At 37.0% G+C, this 26,318-nt stretch overlaps 1 protein-coding gene across 4 annotated transcripts in view; it reads left to right on the top strand.

Moving 5' to 3' along the window:
- Window positions 1-1,212: 1,212 nt before the first annotated feature.
- Bet5 (blocked early in transport 5) overlaps window positions 1,213-26,318 on the top strand; it is a 68,253-nt gene continuing 43,147 nt past the window's right edge. Inside the window, exon 1 of one of the 4 annotated variants that reach the window (XM_090375074.1) lies at window positions 1,213-1,270. In XM_090375074.1, coding sequence (XP_090231200.1) covers window positions 1,215-1,270 — 56 coding nt within the window. In that variant the 5' untranslated portion in view covers window positions 1,213-1,214. Of the gene's footprint in view, window positions 1,344-1,429; window positions 1,454-1,493; window positions 1,616-26,318 lie in introns of those variants that run through there. The other 3 variants (XM_090375076.1, XM_090375077.1, XM_090375075.1) reach the window with 3 other exon arrangements.

Consider the following 26,318-nt stretch of genomic DNA (forward strand, 5'->3'; position numbering starts at 1 on the left):
AGACGACAGTCAGCTGATGTCACAAAAAAAACCAAAAAAAAAAAAAAAAAAACACAAAACTATTATATTTATGCCACCCAAATAATTAAATTCATCTGCTGTGCTGTATCTTATGTCTGTTAATTGCGTGGGTTCTATGGTCCATTTGTCTGTTTTGCTGGACGAAAACCCCAGTTTCTGGCAAAAAATCCTCACGTCATCGACGGGATTGGAACCCGGGCTTTTTCCACCCGGCGTGGGGAGGACACCACTGTGCTACGCAGCAAACCAGCTGATGTTACAACTCGTTGGATGGTAGCCAGCGTGGCTGTAGTCGCATCTAAACCGTGGAAGCATAAGACGATCATCCAGTTCTACAGTCCTCCGTCTTAGTCCACTATCCATTCAACCAGCAATTGCACTTTTCTGCAACCCTCTTGAGTAGCACAGTTTGTATAATTACCGTTCTCCCCACACTAGATGGAAAAGACTGGAGTTCGAATTCTGTCAACGACGCGAGGAATGTTTATGGATCTTTTACACTCTATGACTGAGTTAGTCGGTCTCAGGCATAGATAACAACTTTCCTTTCCCCCCACGGAAACGCGGGTGTTTCGTCCAGCAAAACAGCAAGTCGACCAGAGAACATACGCAATTTACAGAAACAATACACATGGGTAGTTGAAGTGACTTTCTAGGTGACCTTAATATAATAGTTTAATTTTTTTTTTTTTACCTTAGAACGCACACTTTTTAAATGCAAAAATACATTGGGCAGTTGCATAGTGGTTCCATTTGTGGCTTTAATATTAATAATGTCAATATGATGCAAGGAAGCAGAGATTATGCAGCACTAACTTGATGCCCAGTTCTTCATATTATTTTCTCCTACCCACACAACACTAGGTGGAAGCTTATTTCAACAATCAGTTACAATAGTTAGATTTTCATCCCACAAACTTAATTAGACAAAGACAAAATTATATTGGGCGAGTACATAGTTATCCCATTTATGGCTTTACACATTATTAATCTCTGATTTTAGAGTTCCTTTCTACCCCCCCCCACCCAACACTCAATCTGCATATCATCATTCTCTTGATCAACTTCTAATCTGCATATCATCATTCTTCTTGTTCTTGGTGGTTCCCTTCTACTTCTAACTCATGTTTTCTTTCTCTCTCCGAGTAACTTAGAATTTTTTTTTTTTTTTTGGCTGGTGTAGCAAAAGGCTTATGCTTCCTTGCACCTTGGGGCTAATAATAATCAGGTTCGCAGAGTATAAAGATTGGTATAAAGACTTTTATTTTGCATTAGTATTAGCTAGTGCAATAATTTAGAGTGAAAAAAAGGGGAATTCAAAAGTAGGTGTTTTGGGATATTGCTTAATTTTTTTTTTTTTTTTTTTTTTAGCTTTATTAGTGATACCGCATAAAATACCGTTGTTTTTAGTGACTTTCGACGGCCGATAATGGTAACATTTTTGAATCAGAGTTTATAATACTTCAGTTTCGGATATGTAGTTAGGGACTAAAAGTTGTATTGAAAGTGCTGTTTTAAAAGAGTGTTTGTTGTCATTTCCATCCCCTCATTGAAATAATTCATTTTAGTTCGATGTGTTATTAGGTTAGATAAGGTAGGTGAGGAAAGAGTGGTCAGTTGAGCGATAATACGTGCTTTTTTAATTTTTTTTAATGCGAAAATTAAATGTGGGTATGTTGTGTATAGCCGCGTATCTAGGATTTTTTTTTTTTTTGTTGTTGAACGTACTCAGGTTTTAATTATTTTTTTTTATTCGGTTTCTTTGGAGGAGTGGAGATAAATCGGGCAGCGAAATATTTGGAAAGTGAATTTTCGCTTATAACTTGATATTAAAATTTTAAAGAGAATTCAGATATTTCTGTAACAAGTAATAGTTCGGTACACGGCTAACTGAAAGTTTTGCGTGCCCTTGTGTTTAAAAATGAATAAATAAAAACATCTTAAAACTGTATTTTACACGGTTAAAGTTTAGAATACTACAGCTCGTAAATTTTACGACTATGTCAAAAAAAGGGCTGGGAAGTATAAATTTTATTTACAAAGAATAAATACCCCAGTGGCTCACATCTGGTGAGTATGGGCTTGGCACACCCAGGGTCCTAAGCTGGATATCATCACCATTCGTCTCTTTCTTAGTGATTCCCTTCTGACTCTCTCTCACACACATAAGATAACTGAAAATTTTTTTTGGCTGGTACAGCAAAAGCCTTGGACTTCCTTGCATTATATGGCTGATAAAGATATTAGAAACTAATTTACAACATGTAATATGCTGGAGATAACAATTTTACTTGATGTTGCTCTCCTATATATATTCCTGTATATCATTGACAAGACACTATGAGCTACTCTTGCAGACAGTCTGCACTGTTCAGAAAACTTCGTATTCTTTCTCGAAAACTTAGAAAACTACCTGGGGGTGATTTTGCAGGCATATATGAAGTTTTCTGAGCAGTGCAGACGGTCTGCAAGAGTAGCCCATGGTGTCTTGGCAATGATATACAGGAATTTTTCTAGCAGGGATAAGGAGGTTATTATCCCTTTTTATAAGGCAATGGTCAGGCCACACCTTGAGTACTGTATACAGGTCTGGTGGCCTCATTTTCAGAAGCTTAAGTTTTGCATATTACAGTGTCTGGAGACTAGGCACCTGTGGGGTGATCTGATTGAAGTGTATAAAGCCTTGAATGGTTTGAGCATGCTCAGTGCTGATGGGATTCTTCTTCTTGCTCAGAATAATCACCTGAGAGGGCATAAATTCAAATTGAGAAAAGACAATTGTAAGATAGATGTGCGGAAGTTTGCCTTTAGCCAGCGGGTGGTTGATTGCTGGAACAAACTTCCATCTGTTGTTGTAGAAGTTGATAGCTTAAACAGATTCAAGGCAGAACTGGACAGACATTTGGAATGAGTGAATGGGTGAAATGAGAAGGGTGTGTTAAAAATTTTAAAACCAATTTCTTTAACCAAATATTATTTGAAACATTATTTGAAAACATATTTTTCAAGCAGATCATTTTCATCAGTCAAAAAAATTGCAATTTTGTGAAACCATGTGAATTTTTTCATGAGACTTGTATTATCCATGTTTAAAATATTCCTTATTCTGCACTCATCATCAAGTCCTTGCATAACTCTGAGGCTGTATGTAGGGCATTTTGATAATAACATTAAAAAATATATGTTCCAGTAATGACATTATTGGAAAATACTGAAATGCCATTTTTTAACAGTAGAAATAAGAAAAACTGAAAATAATTTAATGTTATTATTGAAAATTATTTTTTTATATTTATATGAACAATATTCTTTGGAAAAAAAAAAAACAAACCTTTAAATGCTCTAAAACCATATATATATCAGTTATATTCCAGTTATATAACATATATATATATATATCAGTTTTATTCACCTCATACTTTTTATTCAGCCTATTTGAAAATGATGTTTTCATGCTATCTGCACTCCCACCATGTTTTTGACAATGGCTTTGCTTATAACAGAGGCAGATTTTTTTTCTTTCTTTTTTTTTTAATTAGCCATCTAGTAGTTTATTTAGAGTTATCTGCTTTTCTGTTATGTCCTAAAATATAGTCTGTACACTTAATAAAAATGCATGTTGTGTTGTCCAGTTACAACACTTCAACTAATGACAGCTCTCAGAAGAGTGTATGTATGAATGCTTAAACCAAGAGTGCCCAACACTATAGGCAGCTCATTTCTTCATATTGGCAGCCTGTGGTCATATAGGCAGCTCCATTACTGTGCCTCATGCACCCCAATGGATGCAGTAGCACTTGCATTTGAGTGGGACCATGGTTAGTCCCACATGATTGTGTTCTTATCAAAATGATTAGTTATAAGTGCTTCTCACTTGGTAGTCATTATTGGAAAATAGTGAAATGGTTTATATTATAATAGTTTATAAACAAAATTATATAATAATTGTTAATTTTCCTATTTAATTATCTGTAAAATCATTAATGTAAATTAAACATTGATCAATAAAAATTGCAGTCAGTTTTGGCATCTAGCCAAGTTGCTGGACATCCCCCCCCCCTCAGCTTAAACTATAACCCCAGGGGCTCACATTTGGTGAGTATGGGCTTGGCACACCCAGGGTCTTGAGCCAGATATCATCATTCCTCTCTTTCTTGGCAATTCCCTTCTACTTCTGACTCTGTCTCGCTCTCTCAGGTTAATTCAGAAATTTTTTTTGTCTAGTGCAGCATAAGCCTCAGGCTTTCTTGCATCATATGGCTAATAATAATAATATAGATTTGTATGTTGTTGTTTTTTTTTTTTTTTTTTTTAATGATAATGTATGACATATCAAATAGACAACATATAATGATTAAATTTTTAACTTCATAAAAAAGCAAGAACCATAAGAATCCATTTTGAATCAGGCATCTAATGCTTTTTAATATGTATAGGAAGCAGCATCTATCTCCAAAGCAAAAAAATATCAATTCTGCAGGAAAACGTATAGTAGCTATTTTCTTTGACCACTATGGTTTTCTTGCTGTCAGACTTTAAAGAACTTGATATTAATAATAATTTGAAACAGCAAGCTGAAAATTTGCATTGCTGATACCCAGAATGGATTGGCACACTAGGTTACCCAGCAATTTCATGATCCCCCCCCCCACTTCTGTGGGTCCCAAGCCCACAATTTATGAGATATATATATATATATAATCTCATAAATTTTAAACTTCAGATCCTATATTATTCTTAAATTTATAAAAAATTATTGTTAAAAAAGATAAGTTAATTATGGCTCTTGTTTTCGAGATTTTTGGCATGTTGACTATTTTTAGCCATACTCTGCTGTTTCGTGTGTTTTATCACATACTATGCCTGTACCCATGCAAAGCAGTTGATGTTCACAGGCCAGGTTGCATTTGGGGACTGATAAATCACACTGTATTATTTTGTAAAGAAACTGAAAACTGATAAACAGCTTTAATAACAATTCTCAAAGCCAATTTCCATTTTCCCGCTGTATGTTAATGCAGAGGTAGACACCAATTGTATCTCTCTGCATCTGGCTCTTCCAACAAATTAAATCTCATGTATGATTTAAGATTTATGGCAAATTAAGCACTTAGTCTACTTATTTTATACATTTAATTTATATTAAATGTTTCTTATTTTTACTGTTTAAAAATTGCATTTCAGTATTTTCCAATATTGTTATTATTGGAGGCCTGTGAGGGACTCTACTAATGACATTAGTCATGAAGGTCAGTACCTATTAATAACCTCTGTTTCCTTCCATTCCATTACCCACAGCAGTAACTTGCCCCTAATGCCACACCTCCAGCTTGTATAGCAGTCATTCATAAGTAATAGGGGCATAAGTAATCAACTGAAATCTAAATATATGTCAAAATTACTTTTTGCATCCATATACTTTGTTACTCTGTTATAGTAGCTAACCAGATTAGTCAGACAAAATCTCCCCTAAAAATCTGTGTTGTGATTGCTATATAACAGTATTCCTGTCAAGATGATCCTGCATTATTTTAACCTTGACCCCATATTTCCCCTAGTAAAGAAGTCAAGCTTCCAAGTCTGTAATTACCTACTTGGCTGTTTGATTCCCCTTTGTGAATATGGGAGACATTTGAACATCTCCAATCAGTAGGGACCTTCTCTGAACTTGAGGATACTCTCATAATTTTTCCCCAGGGGCTCACATCTGGTGAGTATGGGCTTGGCACACCCAGGGTCCTGAGCTGGATATCATTATTCTTCTCTTTCTTGGTGATTTCCTTCTACTTTTGTCTCTCTCTCTCTCTCTCTCTCTCTCAGGGTAACTCGGGAATTTTTTTTTGGCTAGTGCAGCATAAGCCTCAGGCTTCCTTGCACTGTGTAGCTATTAATAATAATAATAACGATGACTAAAAGTTTCCTTATCTTTTGGTATAATTGTGTACATTCCATCAGCATCAGGTCTCTTCCATGTTTAGCTTCAACAATTTTTCTTCCACTCTCTTCTCAGTTATCACAGAATCATTTAGTTCCCAGTTCTAAGTTAGTGTTTCTGGTGACCCCAACCTTAAGCTTTACAACTGAATTTATTCAATTTGTTAGCCTTGAACAGGATTCAACAGTTATGCCATTCATAACCAGTGGACCAATGTGGTTCATCCCTTACTTTCTAGTGTTAACATAAGCAAGAAATTCTTTGCTACTTTCCTTACCTTCTTAGCTAAAGTCTTTTCATAATCTTCCTTAGCTTGCTTAGTTACTGTTTGTAGTTATTGTAGATTTCTATGGCCCCCTGATCTATACTCACCCTATGCATTTATATTTCTACTACTAGTCTCATTAGCTCATCTGATATCTGCTTTGGTCTAAACCTTGAATCATATCTCTTGGTTGGTATAAACAAGTTAGTTAATGTATGCAATGCCTTATGTTTCAGGCACATTAGTAAACAGGAATGATTTATAACAAAAAAAAAAAAAAAGAGCAAAAAGCAACTTTTATGGGCAAACTAAGAACACTGTTTCTGATCATTTAGAGAAGTAATGCAGGATCATCTAGACAGGAGTGCAGTTATACTTCAGTCACAGTGTGGGTTTGTTAAGGAGAAATCTTGTCTGATCAATTTGATTGGATACTATGATGCAGTCACAGAAGAACTGTATGCAAAAAAAAATTACCATATACTTGAATTTCAAGAAAGCTTTCGATACTGTTGCACATAAAAAGTCTACTATACAGATTAGACAGAGCAGTGTAGCATTAAGGAAACGTCACTGCTATGGATAAAGGGATGGTTGAGTAGGAGAAGACAATGTGGTTACCAATGGACACTGCTCTTCATGGACTAATGTTATTAGTGGAGACTTCATGGACTATTGTTTTCTGTATTTATTAATTGTTATTATTATTATTATTAACCATATGGTGCAAGGAAGCTGGAGGCTTATGCTGCACTAGACAAAAAAAAAAAAAAATTCTGAATTACCCAGAGAGAGAGAGAGGGGGGGGGGTATCAGGCTTTAATGTCTAAGTTTTCAAATGACACAAAGGTTGGCAAGGTGGTTAATGACAATATGCTACTGCAACAAGAACTGGAAAAAATTTTGGCAGATGGGCTGAGAAATGGCAATTGAAATTTAACATTGAAAAATGCAAAGTACTGCATATGGGTAGCAGTAATCACAGAGTACTTGTAGTACTACACTCAGGGTAGTGGAAAATGAAAAAGACTGGGGGTAATTACAGTCAGATATGAAGTCCTCTGAGCAGTACAGACAGTCTGCAAAGATTTTGTTAATGATATACAGGAATAAGGAGGTGATTATTCCATTGTATAAGGCAGTGGTCAGGCCACATCTTAAGTACTGCATACAGGTCTGGAGGCCTCATTTCAGTAAGGATGTAGATCTCCTGGAACTGGTATAGAGTAGAGCAACAAGATTGGTTAGGGGAACAAAGGTAAAAATCTGTGTTGTGATTGCACAGGATCATCTTGACAGTATTCCTGTCAAGATGATCCTGCATTATTTTAGGGAAATGCTTCAGTTCTGAAAATTGAAATATCTGGAGACTAGCCAGCTGTGGGGAAATATGGTTGAGTTGTTTAAAGCTTTGAATGGATCGTACAAGCTCAATGCTGTTGGGATTCTTCCTCTTGCTCAGACTATATGAGGGGGCATAAATTCAAATTGAAGAAGGATGGTTGCAGAATACGTGTGTGTGGAAGTTTACCTTTAACCAGCAGGTGGTTGATTGCTGGAACAAACTTCCTTCCATTGTTATGGAAGTGGATAGTTTAAATAAATTCAAGGAAGAACTAGACAAACTATTGGAGGGGATGGACGAGCGAAATAGGATGGGTTCTTTTTTGGCTAATGCTGTATAAGCTTGCTTTTTGCATTATTTGCCAATACTAATTTGCCATATTGCCAATTCATCCCTCCAACCAGCACTTGACAACAAGTATAATATCCAGTGCTTCAGCTACAATATATGGATAGCTATGTGATGTGTATGAAAAAATAAATATTTGAAAAATTTATATTGGTCTGATTTTAATGAAATTTGGGAAGGCTCGACAATAGTTCTAACAGAGCAAAATATAAAATTTCATGAAAATTCATCTACTTTGAGTCAAGTTATTACACGTGGATGAACAGACAAAAAAAAATAATTGCCAGATTTCTGTTGGTGCTGATTTTAATAAAATTAGGGAAGGTGCTACTATGGCATGCGGTCTACCGGACGTTATAGTGTGAGAATACACTATAGCATAAAGACTACTGGCACTATAGTGGATGCTAAAAATATTGATATATGAATAAATACAAAAAATATGAATGGGCTAAAAACACATGCTAAATGATTTTTAATAAAAGACTAAATATAGGTTAAATGATATCCTTTATGAATTATACACCAACTGGTTAAATAGTACATTTAAATTAATGACTTGAACTTCTTATACTTTTTAACAATATATACTTTGAATATCATTTAAAAATGTCACAAATAAATCGTCTGCATCTTTTCTTAGCACTTCCAGCAAAAGTGATCAAGGTGAGATTGAAAAAGCTTACTGTTACTGTCTCATTCTCTTTAGAATATGTGGTTTGGAATTCAACTATGGCCGTTCACTGGCTTGCGTGTTCTCTCCTGTCACTGGATCCACATAATTTTCTTCATGGTTCACCATAAAATTGCGGTAACCTGTGAAATTTAGACTGCTATATGCAAGGCCATTCATCAGAACGAATCACTGAATCAGATTCATGTTCCCATTTAATGATGGGGATCAAAGTGTCTCTGTCAGGCACACAATCGGAGCCTTGCTTGAGACCAAAAACCCAAGGCCCATCAATTCTTGGTTCAGAGTACCTGTTGTTTTGTACAACTGCATTATTATTTTCAAAGAGAGGAGCTTGGTCGGCATTTAGCATTCTCCCACGATTATATTTCTGTCAACCAGCAAATCTTGCTTCATTTAATTTGAATGATATTAAGCTCTGTACCAACCATCTTACCTTGTGAATTACGAGAAACAGTGGCCCCACACACACACTTCTCTGCACATGTTATACCAGTCAGTTATAGTATTTTAAGACTTTCCTGTTAGAGTAACTGCAGTGTCCATTGGTATTTCCAGTACGAAAAATAACACCAGTTCAAAAATTTCGCACAAACTCAGATTGCAGTGTAATTTGTTGTTCATGTCCGTATAATGGAAGAATGCATTGCCTTTCCGGACATAATGCGAAGCTTGGCACCCTTTACATGGACAATGTAATATAGGCCTATATTCTCCACTGCCATGTTTCCTTTTTTCTTGCATGACGCTACCACATTGATGACAAGGCCATCTTGGGGTATATCCAGAAGGTGTTCACATAGAAAAGCATTCGGCACATAATTTTGTGTTTTTAGCATAATACTGCACTACATAAAATTAGAGTAGCTAATGTTTAAGCTAATATTTAGTTTTTATTAAAAATCATTTAGCACATAATTTTGTTTTTATCACTTTCATATTTATTTATATATCATATTTTTAACATCCACTGTAGCGTCCAGTAATCTGCACACTATAGAGACGGCAGTGTATTCTCACACTATCGTCCAGTTTACTTGGTAGTCCACACGTATAGTAGCACCTCAAAAAATCATTCTAAAAGAGTGAAATGTAAATTTTCATAAAAATCCATCACAGCAGTTGAGTTATTGCATGTGGATGGACAAATAAATAATTACGAGATTTCTGTTGGTCGGATTTTAATGAAATTCGGAATGGTTTGACAAATCTTTTTAAATGGCACATGTACTGTATAATATTTCATGAAAATCCATTCACACAGAGGCAATTCATTTTATGTGGATGGACGGATGGGCATGGTGAAGACAATAGGCACGATACGTGTATAAGGTACGGTAATAAAAATTCCTATACTGGTGCTGATGTGATCATGTTCGATGATTTGAAAATAAACAGAAGTGGTACGTTGTAGTTCAACCTTCTTCCAACAGATGGAGGTACAGAGATTGTATAGTAGACTGACAGGTTCTTCAAATAGGCCTTCGGGGTGGGGAAAATAAGGATTCATAACTGTAATAAATATGCCAACCTGTATATATGAAAAAGAGTTTTTGATAAAATTAAATTAAACATGGGATAAAATTGTACATTTAATATAAAAATAGAATACACTGAAAAACCAAGGAGTTAAAAGCAATAAAAACAACACCAAAGGCAACTGCCTCCTTTGTCAGCTGTGGAAATTTACAGCTTCAGTACATCCTTAAATAATGCCAGCAGGATGATGGCTTTCAATACATGTTACTGGTGTTTAGTATTAACATTAGTGAAGGCATATGATGCAAGAAAGAAAGCTTATGTAGCATCAGCCAAAAAAAAAAAAATTTTCCATATCTATTCCCTCTAAACATTTTTCCAGTTCCTCCTTGAATTTATTTAAGCTGTCACCTTCCACAACGACAGATGGAAGTTTGTTCCAACAACCAGCTGGCTGAAGGCAAATTTCCGCACATCTATTCAATTACTGCCTTTCCTCAATTTGAATTTATGCCCCCTCAGATTTGTAATCTGAGCAAGAGGAAGAACCCCATTCAAGGCCTTATACACTTCAATCAGATCACCTCGCAGGTGCCTTGTCTCCAGATGCTGCAATTTACAGAACTTAAAGCCTTTCTTGGTAAGACCACCCTTTCGTTTCCCTCGCCAATCTTGTTGCCCTTCTCTGTACTCACTCAAGCAACTCTACATCCTTCCTAAAATGATGCCTCTGGACCTCTATGCAGCACCCAAGGCATGGCCTGACCATTGCCAAAGGAATAATCACCTCCTTTTCCCTACTAGCAAAATTCCTGTATATCATTGACAATACCCCGTGATCTGCCCTAGCAGCCTGTCTGCACTGCTCAGAAAATTTTAATATCTGACTGCACAATTACTCCCAGGTCTTTTTCATTTTCTACCACCCTAAGTGTAGTACCACACAGTTGGTACATTTCTCTGGGATTACTTCTGTGCATATGCAGTACGCTGCATTTGTTAATGTTAAACTTCAGTTCCCATTTCTCAGCCCATCCTAATTTAATTTTATTAGTCTCTCTCATATATATCTGTTGGTGTATTTATTGCAGTTATGAGACTGACAAATTGTAAGTAGTAACCAGTTTTGTTAGTGGTGTTAACATTCTGTGTCATGATTTTGCAAAGGAGTAATGAATGAATATCAAATTTTACTTTAAACTGGGGAAATCTGGAACAGAAACATAAACTGTTTATCATGATGAAACATTGTCATACCAGTGTGTTTTAATTGGGTATAATGGTTCAAAGACAGATGTGAGGTGTTAGCAATGACTCTAGAAGTGGGTATTTGTCAATCTCTTGAAATAAGAACAGAGTTGCAAAAATTGAGGAAATTGTGACGAGATTGTTATTTGACCCTCAGAATGACAGCTGATGAATTGGATATGAATAAGGACACGATTTGTCAAATTCTGCATGAAGGTTTAGGTAAGAGGAAGGTTTGTGCAGATTTGTGCCTCACAAGTGAGCAGAAGCAACTAAGAGTGCCATCATTCAAAGACTTCATCCAGATTTGTCAAGACAATCTTAATTTCCTTGACTGTATTATCACTAGAGATGAGTATTAGGTGTTTCAGTATGACCCAGGGACAAAGGTCAGAGCATGCACTGGACTTCAAAATCATCACCAAGGCAAGAGAGGCAGTGCTATGTTCTATCTACAACTACTTCAAAGACAATTGAAATGCATTCCTAGGTGAGGCTGCAATTTTGAGAAGCTTTTTCTCAGTATTCAACAAAGAAGGAAAGACCATGCAGAGTCAGTGTTATTAGAAAGTATTGAGCATAAAAGCAGACTTGGTGCATCATTGCCCGTGTTGCCAATACTCCATAAAACATAAAATCATCATCATTGAGTGTGGAAGTCTGATGGCCCCAACAAAAGGCTTGACACTTCCATTTCATATGAGATTATATTTAAACTTCTATTACTTGCACCCTCAATTTAACAAAAGACACTTGTGTGGCATCTGTGAGACATCCCTTTTAGTTTAAATTATAAAAAATTAATTTTTAGCTTTTTTTCCTAAATTGAAAATGGTGATTTATTATGATTTGCTAAACTTGGTTTAAAAATGCTGAACAAAAATAAATGAGAGAAACTAATAATAACAACAAATAAAGTTTATCACAGAATTTATGGAATTCTGTAATAAAAATTTAGAATTTATGGTCACTCCTCTCCCGGATTAAAACAGAATTTTCTGGCAGACACAATGTGAATGTGTGTATTTTTGTCAGCTGTTAATGTCTTGTAGTTCATAGTATATCAAAATGAAAACAGAAAATACTGCATAATCAGTTAGAGAATATTGGTGGGGGTGTGGTAATGAACACTTTTTTCAAGAAAAGAGTGAACAGAAAGTGGACATGGAAGAGTCCAAATGGATTAACAACTAATGAAATCGACTTCATCCTCACTAACAGAAGATATATTGTGAATGATGTTACCGTCCTGAATAAGGTAAATGTTGGAAGTGATCACAGAATGGTAAGATGTACACTTGATATAGATGTAGGAAAGGAAAAAACTGATTCGAGTAAATAATACAAAGGTCTTTGAAATAACAGAGGAGGAGAAAAAGCAGTATGTACTGGAACTTAAGAACAAGTTTGAGCTTCTGCAGACTGCTCAGGACCAAGATATCGACGAGGAATATTACAACTTTCTGAAAGTGATAAAGCCCAAGAAACCTATAGGGAAACAGAAATCCAAAGAAGGAAAAATTAGTCAAGAAACACTTGTCATGATGAACCAAAGACGACAAATGAAGAGCAAGAAAAACACTGACAGGGAGAAAATTGAGTATACTGAGTTATGCAAAGCCATTAGAAAGAGACTCAGAGAGGACATAAGAAGATTTAACACAAGAAAAGTAGAACAAGCATTAAGGGAAAACAAAGGATTTAAATCAGCAGCCATGAGCAGTAATACAGAAAGACAAATGATACTGAAACTGAAGAATAGCGATGGTGTACTTATAAACAGCAGAGAAGGCATAATTCAAATAGCAGAAGACTACTATAGAGAATTATACAAGGAGCGAGGGAATAATACCAGCAGTGGGGAAGATGGATTGCAAAGTAGCAACACATACGACATACCCGATATTCTTCCTGATGAGGTAGAACATGCATTGAAGAAAATGAAGAATCGGAAAGCCCCGGGGGAAGATGAAGTTACTGTAGAGTTGTTAAAATTGGGTGGAAGAGACATAACACAAAAACTGGCAAGGCTCTTCACAACGTGCATTAGAAAAGGTGTGGTGCCTAAGCAGTGGAATAATGCAATCATAGTTTTGCTGCATAAGAAAGGAGATAAATCAGAAATTGGAAATTATAGACCAATTAGCTTGTTATCCTACATCTACAAGTTGTTCACAAGGGTCATTACTAACAGATTAGAAAGAATACTTGATGAGAATCAACCGAAAGAGCAAGCTGGCTTTAGGACATGATTCTCAACTATGGATCACCTTCACGTAATATCACAGCTAATGGAGAAAGCAAATGAATACAAAACACCATTATGCCTGACATTTGTGGATTATGAAAAGGCATTTGACTCCATACAGCATAAGGCAATGTTTCGGGCACTGGAAAGACAAGGCATAGATACTCCATATATTATGATTTTGAAGAAAATATATGAGAGTGCTACATCCTTTATTAAACTAGACAAAGACAGTAGCAAATTTAAAATCGAGAAAGGAGTTCGACAAGGAGACACAATATCTCCGAAGCTGTTTACTGCTGCCCTTGAGGAAGCTTTCAGAAGATTAGACTGGTCGCAGAAAGGAGTCAATGTGAACGGAGAGTACCTAAACCATTTACGATTTGCAGATGACATTGTGGTCATAAGCCACGATCCCAAAGAATTAGAGGAAAATCTTAATCAGTTATGCACAGTTAGTAAGGATTTTGGACTAAAGATGAATATGGCTAAAACAAAAGTAATGATGAACAAGTATGCCACGGAAAGGGAAATAATGATTGAAGGAGCAGTAATTGAAAAGGTGGAGTCATATACTTATCTGGGACAAGTTATTAGCTGTAATAATGATAAATGGCTGGAAGTCAAGAGAAGAATAAATTTTGGATGGATAGCATTCAGGAAATATAGTCAACATACTGAAGAGCAATATCCCAGTTTGTCTGAAACGTAAAATAATGAATCAAATGTATACTCCCCACCATGACTTATGGAAGTGAAACTTGGGCACTCACCAAAAGAATGGAAGAGAAGCTAAGAACTACACAGCGAAGAATGGAACGAATTATATTGGGAATCAGACTGTTAGATAAGAAGAGAAACACATGGATTAGGCAGCACTCAAGTAAAGGACATTCTTATCAAAACTAAAGAACTAAAATGGTCTTGAGCAGGACACATAGCTCGAAGACATGATGACAGATGGACTAAGAAAATAACAGAATGGTACCCAAGAGGAGCTAGAAGAAAACCTGGAAGACAAAGGCGGAGATGGATAGATGAAATTTATGAGGTTTTGAGTAGTAAATGGATGGCCAGTGCTCAAAACAGAGGGAACTGGAAAGTTGCTGGAGAGGCCTTCATCCTGCAGTGGATTGAAAATGGCTGATGATGATGATGGTACATGGAAGGATTAGATTTCATTTACAAATTGAAAAAAAGGGGCATCTGTCAGATTCCATAGTAGCAGCTGAAGGTTAATGAAGCAGTTTATAAAGGCATTTAGATAATGATGGGAATTGCTCTAAGTATTTTTGCAGTCAGTTTCAAGTTCATTTGATGTGATATTCAAACAAGCCATTTTTCACTTACCCCCAGGTTAAAAAAAAGGTAACTTCAAATGAGCAATTTGAAGGAACTGGAAACTGGACTACAGTTAAAAAAGAAATGGCATCAAAATTTTGTTTGTAAGGTCTAAGGGTACAAGAAAAATGAAAAAGATCTTTGAAAGTATTGTTGAATTGTTGTAGCAACTTACCCTTAATGCCATACTGCCCCAATTTGTACAGCAGTCTTCCACGTGCCACAGTATTAAAAGCTTTCCTAAAATCCGAGTATATAATTTTGATATCATATACTTGGATTTTAGGAAAGCTTTTGATACTGTGGCACATGGACGACTATTGTACAGATTGGAGCAGTATGGCATTAAGGGCAAGTTGCTACAATTGGTAAAAGAATGGTTGAGTGGGAGAAGACAGAGTGGTTATCAATGGACACTGTTCTTCATGGACTAATGTTATTAGTAAAGTTCCCCAGGGTTCCATGTTGTGCCCATTGTAGTTTTCGGTATTTATCAATGATATTAATGAAGGTATATCAGGGTTAATGTCTAAGTTTACAGATGATACGAAGGTTGGCAGGGTTGTTAATGACAGTAATGATAGTACACTACTGCAACAGGATCTGGAAAAGTTGAGCAAATGAGCCAAGAGGTGGCAACTGAAGTTTAACATAGACAAATGTAAAGTACTGCATATGGGTAGCAGTAACCCCAGAGTAACATATCAACTGGATGGTACTACACTCAGAGTAGTGGAGAATGAAAAGGACCTGGGGATAATTGTGCAGTCAGATATGAAGTTTTCTGAGCAGTGCAAAAAGGCTGCAACAGTAGCTCATGGTGTCTTGTTAATCATATACAGGAATTTTGTTAGCAGGGATAAGGGGGTGATTGTCCCCTTGTATAAGGCAATGGTCAGGTCACACCTTGAGTACTGTATACAGGTCTGGAGGTGCATTTTAGGAAAGATGTAGAGCTGCTGGAACAAGTACAGAGAAGGGCAATGAGGTTGGTGTTACCAAGAAAGGCTTAAGTTCTGCAAATTGCAGCTTCTGGAGACTAGGCACCTGCGAGGTGATATAATTGAGGTGTATAAAGCCTTGAATGGATTGAGCAAGCTTAGTGCTAATGGGATTCTTCTTCTTGCTTAGATTACTCATCTGAGGGGGCATAGATTTAAATTGAGGGAAGACAATTGTAGAATAGATGGGCAGAAATTAGCCTTTAGCTAGCAGGTGGTTGATAGTTGGAACAAACTTTAATCTGTTGTAGCGGAGGTCAGAAACTTAAGTTCGAGGCAGAACTAGACAGACGTTTGTAGTGAGTGGATGGGTGAGAAATGCCGAGGGTGTTTTTTTTTTGGCTGATGCATGATAAGCTTGCTTTCTTGCATCATATGCCCTGCTAATGCTAAAATGTGCTCAGTAAATTTCAAAATTAGGATTAATGTGAGCATTGAGCTTGAAGATTCATTTCTTGCACTTCAAGTTTTTTTTTTTTTTTTCATGGAAGATCTTTCTCTTGTGGGTTTGTCAGTGAGGAACAGGGAGAGTCGAATGTAAACACGATGGCTGATGATGTTTGAAGACGGAAGGCATCTGGCATGATGCACAAAAGGAAAACTATAAAAAAAAATCTGAATCTTAAAAAATGTTCACTTCTGTATTTTAATTGAATTTTGTCAGTTTTATTTGTAGCAGAATAAGAGAAATTTACCCCAATATGGGTGCTAAGAATCTCTGGGTATCACCAGACTGCCATGCACGGAAACTGAACTTGGCCTGTTACAATGTAAGATCACTCATTGGTGAAGACAGGATATTAGAGCTGGAAAAGGAATTAGAAAATGTGAATTGGAATATCATCGGTTTGGCTGAAACAAGAAGAAATGAATCACTTATAAGTTTATCAAGTGGAAATCTGCTGTACACCAATGGAAACAGTGAAAGGAGTGAAGATGGAGTTGGCTTTCTGGTCCATAAAGATTTTAAAAACATTTTGGAATTCAAAAGTACATCACCAAGGGTGTCAAGACTAATACTCAAGATTTCTAAGAGGTACAAGCTAAAGATTATAATGATTTATGCACCAACATCCAGTCATGATGATGAAGAGGTTGAAGAAATGTACACTGAAATTGAGTCTTCTAGATGAGTAGAAAACCCACTACACTATTATTATGGGGGACTTCAATGCTAAGGTTGGAAAAAGACAAAACAGCGTAGAAAGAGGAACTATAGGAAATTTTGGAATTGGTGAAAGAAATAAGAGGTGAAAGACTTGTGGAATTTGCAGGATCTCAAGGACTGTCAGTAATGAACACTTTTTTCAAGAAAAGGGTGAACAGAAAGTGGACAAGGAAGAGTCCAAATGGATTAACAACTAATGAAATAGACTTCATCCTCACTAAAAGAAGATATATTGTGAATGATGTTACCGTCCTGAATAAGGTAAATGTTGGAAGTGATCACAGAATGGTAAGATGTACACTTGATATAGATGTAGGAAAGGAGAGGAAAAAACTGACTGGAGTAAATAATACAAAGGTCTTTGAGATAACAGGAGGAGAAAAAACAGTGTACTGGAACTTAAGAACAAGTTTGAGCTTCTGCAGACTGCTCAGGACCAAGATATCAACAAGGAATATTACAATTTAATATAATTGTAATTTAATACAGCCATGAGCAGTAACACAGAAAGACAAATGATACTGAAACTGAAGAATAGCGATGGTGTACTTATAAACAGCAGAGAAGGCATAATTCAAATAGCAGAAGACTACTATAGAGAATTATACAGGGAGCAAGGGAATGATGCCAGCATTGGGGAAGATGGATCGCAAATTAGCAACACATACAACATACCCGATATTCTTCCTGATGAGGTAGAACATGCATTGAAGAAAATGAAGAATCAGAAAGCCCTGAGAGAAGAAGTTACTGTAGAGTTGTTAAAATTGGCAGGAAGAGACATAACACAAAAACTGGCAAGGCTCTTCACAAAGTGCATTAGAAAAGGTGTGACGCCTAAACAGTGGAATAATGCAATCATAGTTTTGCTGCATAAAAAAGGAGAGAAATTGGAAGTTATAGACCGATTAGCTTGTTATCCCACATCTACAAGTTGTTCACAAGGGTCATTACTAACAGATTAGAAAGAATACTTGATGAGAATCAACCGAAAGAGCAAGCTGTCTTTAGTACAGGATTCTCAACTATGGATCACCTTCACGTAATATCACAGCTAATGGAGAAAGCAAATGAATATAAAACACCATTGTGCTTGGCATTTGTGGATTATGAAGGGGAATTTGACTCCATACAGCATAAGGCAATGTTTCAGGCTGGAAAGACAAGGCATAGTTACCCCATATATTATGATTTTGAAGAAATTATATGAGAGTTCTACCTCCTTTATTAGACTAGACAAAGACAGTAGGAAATTTAAAATCGAGAAAGGAGTTCGACAAGGAGACACAATATCTCCAAAGCTGTTTACTGCTGGCATTGACTGGTCGCAGAAAGGAGTCAATGTGAATGGAGAGTACCTAAAACCATTTATGATTTGCAGATGACATTGTGGTCATAAGCCACGATCCCAAAGAATTAGAGGAAAATCAGTTATGCACAGTTACTAAGGATTTTGGACTAAAGATGAATATGGCTAAAACAAAAGTAATGATGAACAAGTATGCCACACAAAGGGAAATTAGCATTAGTAGAGGCATATGATGCAAGAAAGCAAGCTCATGCAGCATCAGCCAAAAAAAAAAAAAAAAAAAAAAAAACACCCTTCCACTTCGCCCCTCCTTTCATTCGAAATACCTGTCCAGCTGAGCCTTAAATTTATTTAGGCTATCAACTTCCACAACAAGGGATGGAAGTCTGTTACACCAACCAACTACCCGCTGGCTAAAGGCTAATTTCCACACATCTATCCTACATCTATCCTGTCTTTCCTCAATTTGAATTTATGCCCTCTCAGGTGATTATTCTGAGCAAGAGGCAGTATCCCATCAGCATTGAGCATACTCAAACCATTCGAGGCTTTGTACACCTCTATCAGATCACCTCGCCAGTGCCTAGTCTCCAGACACTGTAATTTGCAAAACTTAATCCTTTCTTTTTAAGAGCAACCCTTCGTTCCGTTCACTAACCTTGTTGCCCTTCTCTGTACTCGTTCCAGCAGCTCTACATCCTTCTTGAAATGAGGCCTCCAGACCTGTATACAGTACTCAAGGTGCGGTCTAACCATTGCCTTATACAAGGGAATAATCACCTCCTTATCCCTGCTAGAAAAATTCCTGTATATCATTGATAAGACACCATGAGCTACTCTTGCAGCCAGTCTGCACTGCTCAGAGAACTTCATATCTGCCTGCACAATTACCCTCAGGTCCTGTTCATTCTCTACCACTGTCAGTATAGTACCACAGAATTGATATGTGCTCTGGGGTTGCTGTTTCCCATATGTAGTACTTTACATTTGTCAATGTTAAACTTCATTTGCCACCTCTCAGCCCATCTGCTCAACCTTTCCAGATCCTGTTGCAGCAGCATAGCGTCAGTAGCATCCTTAACAACCCTGCCAACCTTTATATCGTCTGCAAACTTGGACATTAAGCTTGATATACCATCATCAATATTATTTATAAATACAGAAAACAACAATGGACCCAACACTGAACCCTGAGGGACTCCACTAATAACATTAGTCCACGATCAGCAGTGTCCATTAATTACCACTCGGTCTTCTGCCACTCAACCATCCCTTTATCCATAGCAACAATTTGCCACCAATTCCACACTGCTCCAATTTGTGCAACAGTATCAAAAGCCTTTCTAAGATCCAAATATATAATATCAAAGTTATTCCCTGCATCCAATTCTTTTGTGACTACATCGTAGTATCCAATCAAATTGGTCAGGCAAGACCTTCCCTTAACAAAACCATGCTGTGTCTGAGCTATAACTGAATTCTTGTCAAGATGATCCTGCAGTGCTTCTTAAACCAGTGTGTCCATTAATTTTCCTGGAACAGAAGTTAAACTCGCAGGTCTATAATTACTTGTGTCAGCCTTTGATCCTCCTTTGTGAATTGGGGTTACATTTGCATATCTCCAGTCTGTGGGTACTTTCCCCGAGTCGAAGGAAGCTCTCATAATTTTGGCTAACAGATTGCTTACTTCCTTTGCTGCCTCCTTTAATATAACTGGGTAGATCCCATCCATCCCAGGTGACTTTCTTGTATTTATCTTCAACGATTTCTCTTCCACTTTACTCTCAATTATTACAAGATCATCTAGCTCACTGCCAGTGTTTACTTCATCTATGGCATTCCCCTTCTTGAATAACTCGTCGTGTGTGAATGCAAAATATTGATTTAGTTTGTTAGCTACCTGAGCAGGATCATGAACAGTTGAACCATCGATATCAAGTGGATCAATCTGATTCATCACCTTCCTTCTAGAGTTTACATAAGTAAAGAACTCCTTGCTGTTTTTCTTTGCATCCCTTGCCAAAGGTTTGTCGTAATCTGCCTTCGCCTGCCTAACCTCCTTTTGTAACTTGGTTACAGATCAACTTATGTCTATCATATTCTTCTGTGTCACATGTTAATTTATATGTATCCCACGCATTTTTCTTCTCTGCCACATGTCTTATTAGTTCATCTGACATCCATTTAGGCCTGAACCTTGAACAATATTTTTTAGTTGGTATGTAAAGCCTAGTAGCTTCCAAGATAAATTCTTTGAATGCTTCCCATTTTGAATTTGCTGTTAGTAACATCATCAGTTGGGTCCACTGTATAGAATTTAAATACTGTCTCAGACCATCGTAGTCGCCTTTACGAAAGCAAAAACCCTTCCCTTTACCCCTGATGGTAGTTACCTCTTTGAGTAAATCCCACTTCAGCACACTGTGATCACTGCCACCTAGTGGTTCCTTTATCTGCAGATTCTAATGCATGAAGAATCACTACTGATAATCAGATCAAGAGTATTACTCCCTCTAGTTGCCTCCGAACATCCTGATGTAGAAAACAATCATCCAATAAATCCACAAAAGTGTATGTGACCAACCCACAAATTCCAGTCAATATCTGGGAAATTAAAATCCCACATTATAAGACTTTGATTTACTGGCCCACTCTATTTCCCTGTGCAGTTTCTTATTATACTCATCAGAGTCATTAGGCTTATTGCACACTCCTACTCAATTTTGATCTCCCATTGCTTATGTCACACCAAAATGACTCGACACTGCACTGTCCAGCGATGTCGACTGGCTTAGATTCCTTGGATTTTATGTGTTTCTTAACTAATAGCATAACCCTTCCTATCCTGTCTATCCTTTCTGTACACATTGTACACCCCAAATTCCAATTATGCATTCCTTATATCTGTGTGACACGTCTCTGATATCCCAACAATACTGCCTTTGATATTTTGAGCAATACCTCAAATTCATCAAATTTATTTACCAAACTCCTAGCATTGGTGTACACGCAGGTATATATGCACCTGTTTCTATTCTTAACTACCCTAACACAACCCATGTGTTTACTTGTACCGCAGTGACTCCCAGCAGTCTCTGAAATACCCTGCATCTTATTTTCCAGGTCATTCCAATAGAAGCAGTGCAAGAATCACTTTCACTTCTGCCAGTGGCTACTGTTAATCTATTAGTCCTTGTATCAGAGAGAGAGAGAGAGAGAGAGAGAGAGAGAGAGAGAGAGAGAGAGAGAGAGAGAGAGAGAGACCATACTCACCAGATGTGAGCCCCTAATTATAAAGAGATATTAGTTTGAGTTGTATACAATGTTTCTTTTCACACCAGTGAAAAGAAACAGGGCCAGTGTCATTAAAAAGGAATGGGAAAGTGCAGAAGAAAATACAAAGCTAGTGCTCAGGATGATTGGTTAGAAAGTTAAAACAGAACTCCAAATTGACAGGTTTTGATCTGCAGAAGAATTTGCCATAACAGGTGTTACTCTCAATAACTCAACTGTTTGAAAAAGTTTACTAGCTGATGGAAGAAGTGATATCTCAAGAAAGACAACTACTAATCAAGAAAATGAATAGGAAGAGGGTGGAATGGGACAAAAAAGTCTTCCTAGTAGAAGATAGGAACGAGGTTATTTTTTCTCTGATGAAATACATTTTATTTTAAAGGAAAGGCATTGCCATTACTTTTGGAGATGGCTGTGTCTAAAACATATGGACCCATTGAAAAACACCCTTTGGGGGGAAAAAAATGTTTTGGAGATGCTTCTTTTTCATGGACCAAAAGCTATTGTCCCAAGATTCGTTAAAATATTGGGTTGGAGAATTGTTCCTTGCTGATGTGAAAACCTTGATAGAGCCCCTCTGTTTCAGCATGACCTTGCTCTTTACTGTTTTTCAAATTGGTGAAAATTTTGATATAGGAAGGAATAAAAGATGATTTTGGCCATGCTGCTCAATGATGATTTTGGCTGTGGTTCAGGGATAAAGAAATAAAAACAGTGTGAAAAACTAGTTACATCAGAGTGAAAAAAAAATCAAGGATATAATTAAGCAGAAAATGGTCAATTCAGAATATTAAAAAAATTGCTGTAACCTGTAGTGTTCCATTAATCTTATTTTAGTTTGAGAAATAATACTTGCACCGTGTTCTGTGTTTCTCCCTATACCATGGAGAATCCTGTTTTCCCTCCAGTGACAGTAACAGGCTCTTTAGAAACATATAGCCTCTGAGTTGACCATTTATACCCTCTGAGTTGACCTAAAGTAACTAATATCACTTAGTAGGTGAATCTGTTATGTTATTATTTTGTTTTTAGGAGCATTAGCAACTAAGACCATATGGCTCCGGGGATATGTGGTGGTCATTCCCTGATCTTTCTGCATCCTTCGTATTTGGTGGTCACTGGCTTGAACCCTGGTCTAATCAAGAAGCGTGTGCTATGTACTGCCACTCCTGCCCACCTGGGTACGGAGGCGCCAATCTATTATGTATTAGAAACATAATAGATTCACCTACTAGGTGAATCTGTTATGTTTTTAATACATAACAGTTGCTGTACTACTGAATATGCGGATAAAACTAGAAATGATTACTGGGTAATGTAATCATTTCTAAAGAGACAGTCCAAGCTGTCACAGGAGAGACAGCATGATTCTCTGGCAGTATAGACAGAGAAATGGATGCAGCACAAGCATTATTGTCAAACTATTTTGATTCCTGCATTGAAAAATATCCTGCTTCTTTATTTGATTAACACCTTGTTTTATTGCCTTGCAGTGTTCTTGTTCACATTAATTTTCACACTACTGTATTAAAATAGAAATCCCATTCAAGTTTCAATTTGAAGCTGTGTATTATCTGATGTAATTTTCTGGTAGGTTGCAATCACCTTGTTCCACACCAGCTTGTTTTCGAATTCTGAAGAATGCAATTAACCCTTCGCAGAATGGGAAATGAAAGTGGCACTGTCACTATCCCAGGCAAGTGGCATCGGGCCAGATGAAATCCATTATGACATGATTAAACATCTTTCATCTGAATCTATGGATTGGTTGCTCTGTTTGTACAACAGAATCTATCTCGAAGGTGGATTTCCAGACATCTGGCATAAGGCAATCAAAGCCAGGAAAGGATCCAAAATTTCTGAATAATTATTGCCTGACTGCTCAACAAGCTGCATGTGCAAGATCCTGAAAAAGATGGTTAATGCCTGCCTCATGTTGTATTTAGAGGCAAATGACCTTTCCAAATTACGATGTGGCTTCTTAAGGAACAGGTCAACTGTTCCTTAAGAACCATTTAATAAGACTAGAAACATCTATTTGAGATGCTTTCCTCAAATGTGAGCACCTGGTGTCAATTTTCTATGGACAAGACATGACATGGCTTGGCGATTTGGGATTTTAAAGAATATGTGTGATTTGGGACTTAGGGGCCACGTAGCCCATTTTATTAAAAAAAATTTTTTGAACTGTTCATGCCAAGTTTTTGTTGGGTCTGTTTTCTCTCGATCTTTTTGCCAAGAGGAGGGAGACCCCCCCCCCCAAGGGTCAGATCTAAGTGTTATGCTTTTTGTTATCAAAGTTAATTCTATTACTGAACAACTTCCTCCAGCTGTAAACAGTGCTATTTTTGTTGATGACTTTAGTATCTTCTCCAGTCATGCAGCATGAGGGTTATGGAAAGACAATTGCAGCACGCCATTGACCATGTCACATCTTGGACAATAGCTAATGGCTTTAGGTTCGTGCCTCACAAGACTGTCTGCATACACTTTTGACACAAATTTTACCTTCACTCTAACCAGAACTCAAACTCGGACACACACTCTCATTCCAGTAGCACCCGAGGCAAAGTTTTTGGGGCTTGTATTCAATAATAAGCTGACATTTTTAACACATATCCATCAATTCCAGACAAAATACACAAGGGGACTGAACTTCCTCCAAGCCATCTCATCCCATAAATGGGGAGAAGACCGTGCACTTTACTCTGCCTTTATCTGCACTTTTCCAATCTAAATTTAGATCATGGGTCCCAAGTGTGCATATCAGCAAGAAACACCGTAATATGATGGCTAGACCCAGTTCACCATCTGAATTGCTACTGGAGCATTTCAAACATTCTCCATCTAGAGTTTATACATCGAAGCAACCGAACTACCACTGTCACTCTAACAAAAGCAGTTGTCTGTAAAATATACTTTTAAAGTGAAATCCCTTCCAGATGTAGACATCAGTTTTCAAGCTATGTTGAGAAAATCTGTATAACAGCTGCCAGACTGCCAACTGTTCTTTTGATATTAGTGTCCATGAGCTACAAAGAGAATTGAACATCATGGTAAACTATGTTGCTGAGTCACTATGGTAACTACTACTACCCTGGCATGCTCAAATACCATCATATGACTTCTCCATTCAAAATTGGGGTAAGGCCATCACTCCATCTTCTGTCTACCAAAATCTATGCTGCCTATCGAGCCAAACACAGACTTCTTGCCTGTCTTCACTGATGGTTCAAAGTCAGTTATCTGTCGGACCTGCTGCCACCTTCCCAGATAACACTATATCTTGGAAGCATTCTCCATAATGCAGTATATATATATATATATATACACAGCTGAGTTATATGCTATAGAATTAGCCTTGGACAACGTTAAAATCTGCAATTAGCAAAGATGTATAGTGTACACTGATTCATTAAGTATACTGTGGGCTTTATTGCCAATTAGATATAATCCCCATTCACACCTTACCCAGATCCAGCAGATGCTTCATTCTCTTTCTGAGTGGTCTTTTGACATCCATTTCTGTTGAATCCCAAGCCACATTGGGATCAAGAGTAATGAACTAGCTGAAACTGCAACCCTATTAACAGTAGCCTGTTAGTACCCTGTACAGACTACATGCAGCTAATACACTATGCTAATCTCCCAGTGGCAGCAATCTTGGCATGGGCAGTTACGAACAAGCAGTATCAGATAAAGCCTGTAATCCAACAGTGGCAGTCTAGTCTACACAGGAACTGTAGAGAAGTTGTTCTATCTCATCTCTGCATAGGAGATGAGATAGAACATCTTACGCATGCATTTCTGCTTAGGGCAGATAACTCTCCTTTGTGTGAGAATTGTGACACCTCTTTAACTATTCATCTTATTTTAACTGAGTGTCCATGTTTTAGACATGACTTTTTTTTTTTTTTTTTTTTTTGTTGTTGATTTTTTCTCTTTTCATCTTTTAGCCACTTTTTAGTTTTCTGTCTCGGCCTTATACACTCAGTCAGATTCTTTCCAAAAATTAGCATGTGTCTGCTGTTTTTGGCTATTTAAAATCACTAAACCTTTTTACTTGCATTTCACATTTACCATTTTATTGTTATATATCTTGACATAGTTTTTTGTTAGGTCACAGAAAGCTTTACTGTTTTGTTTTATGTGACTTAGTTTCAGCATGTTATAGCCTGGGTAGCTAATGTACAAATAAAACCCAAACCATCCAACCGACCAATTCACACCACCAACTAACAATATTAATTCCCTGTGGCAGCCTGATCTTTTCTTTATAAATCTTTTAGATTGATGTTCTCTGTCTTGTGAGAACAATATTCCCTTCACTTTTATGACCATTGTTTACTTCCTCCAGTATTTTTTCTCATGACTGATATTCACATCATTGTGCATGTTTAAGCTTAATAATTTAAATACAGTAGAGCATTGAAAATCTGAATGTCAACAATCCGAATGAGCCAGCATTATTTTATTTTTTTTTATGCTGGTGCCATAAAATAATTACAGTAAGCACCGGTTATTGTGATCAAGTTTGTGAATTGAATTTTGATTCTATTAAATAGCAATTCTAATAAGCGAAAATAGGAGAAATATTATCCACAGGCTATAAAAATGAAGAT

This window comes from Mastigoproctus giganteus, chromosome 6 (assembly GCF_048544385.1).
Source record: "Mastigoproctus giganteus isolate SK-2022 chromosome 6, ASM4854438v1, whole genome shotgun sequence".
Classification (NCBI taxonomy): Eukaryota; Metazoa; Arthropoda; class Arachnida; order Uropygi; family Thelyphonidae; genus Mastigoproctus; species Mastigoproctus giganteus.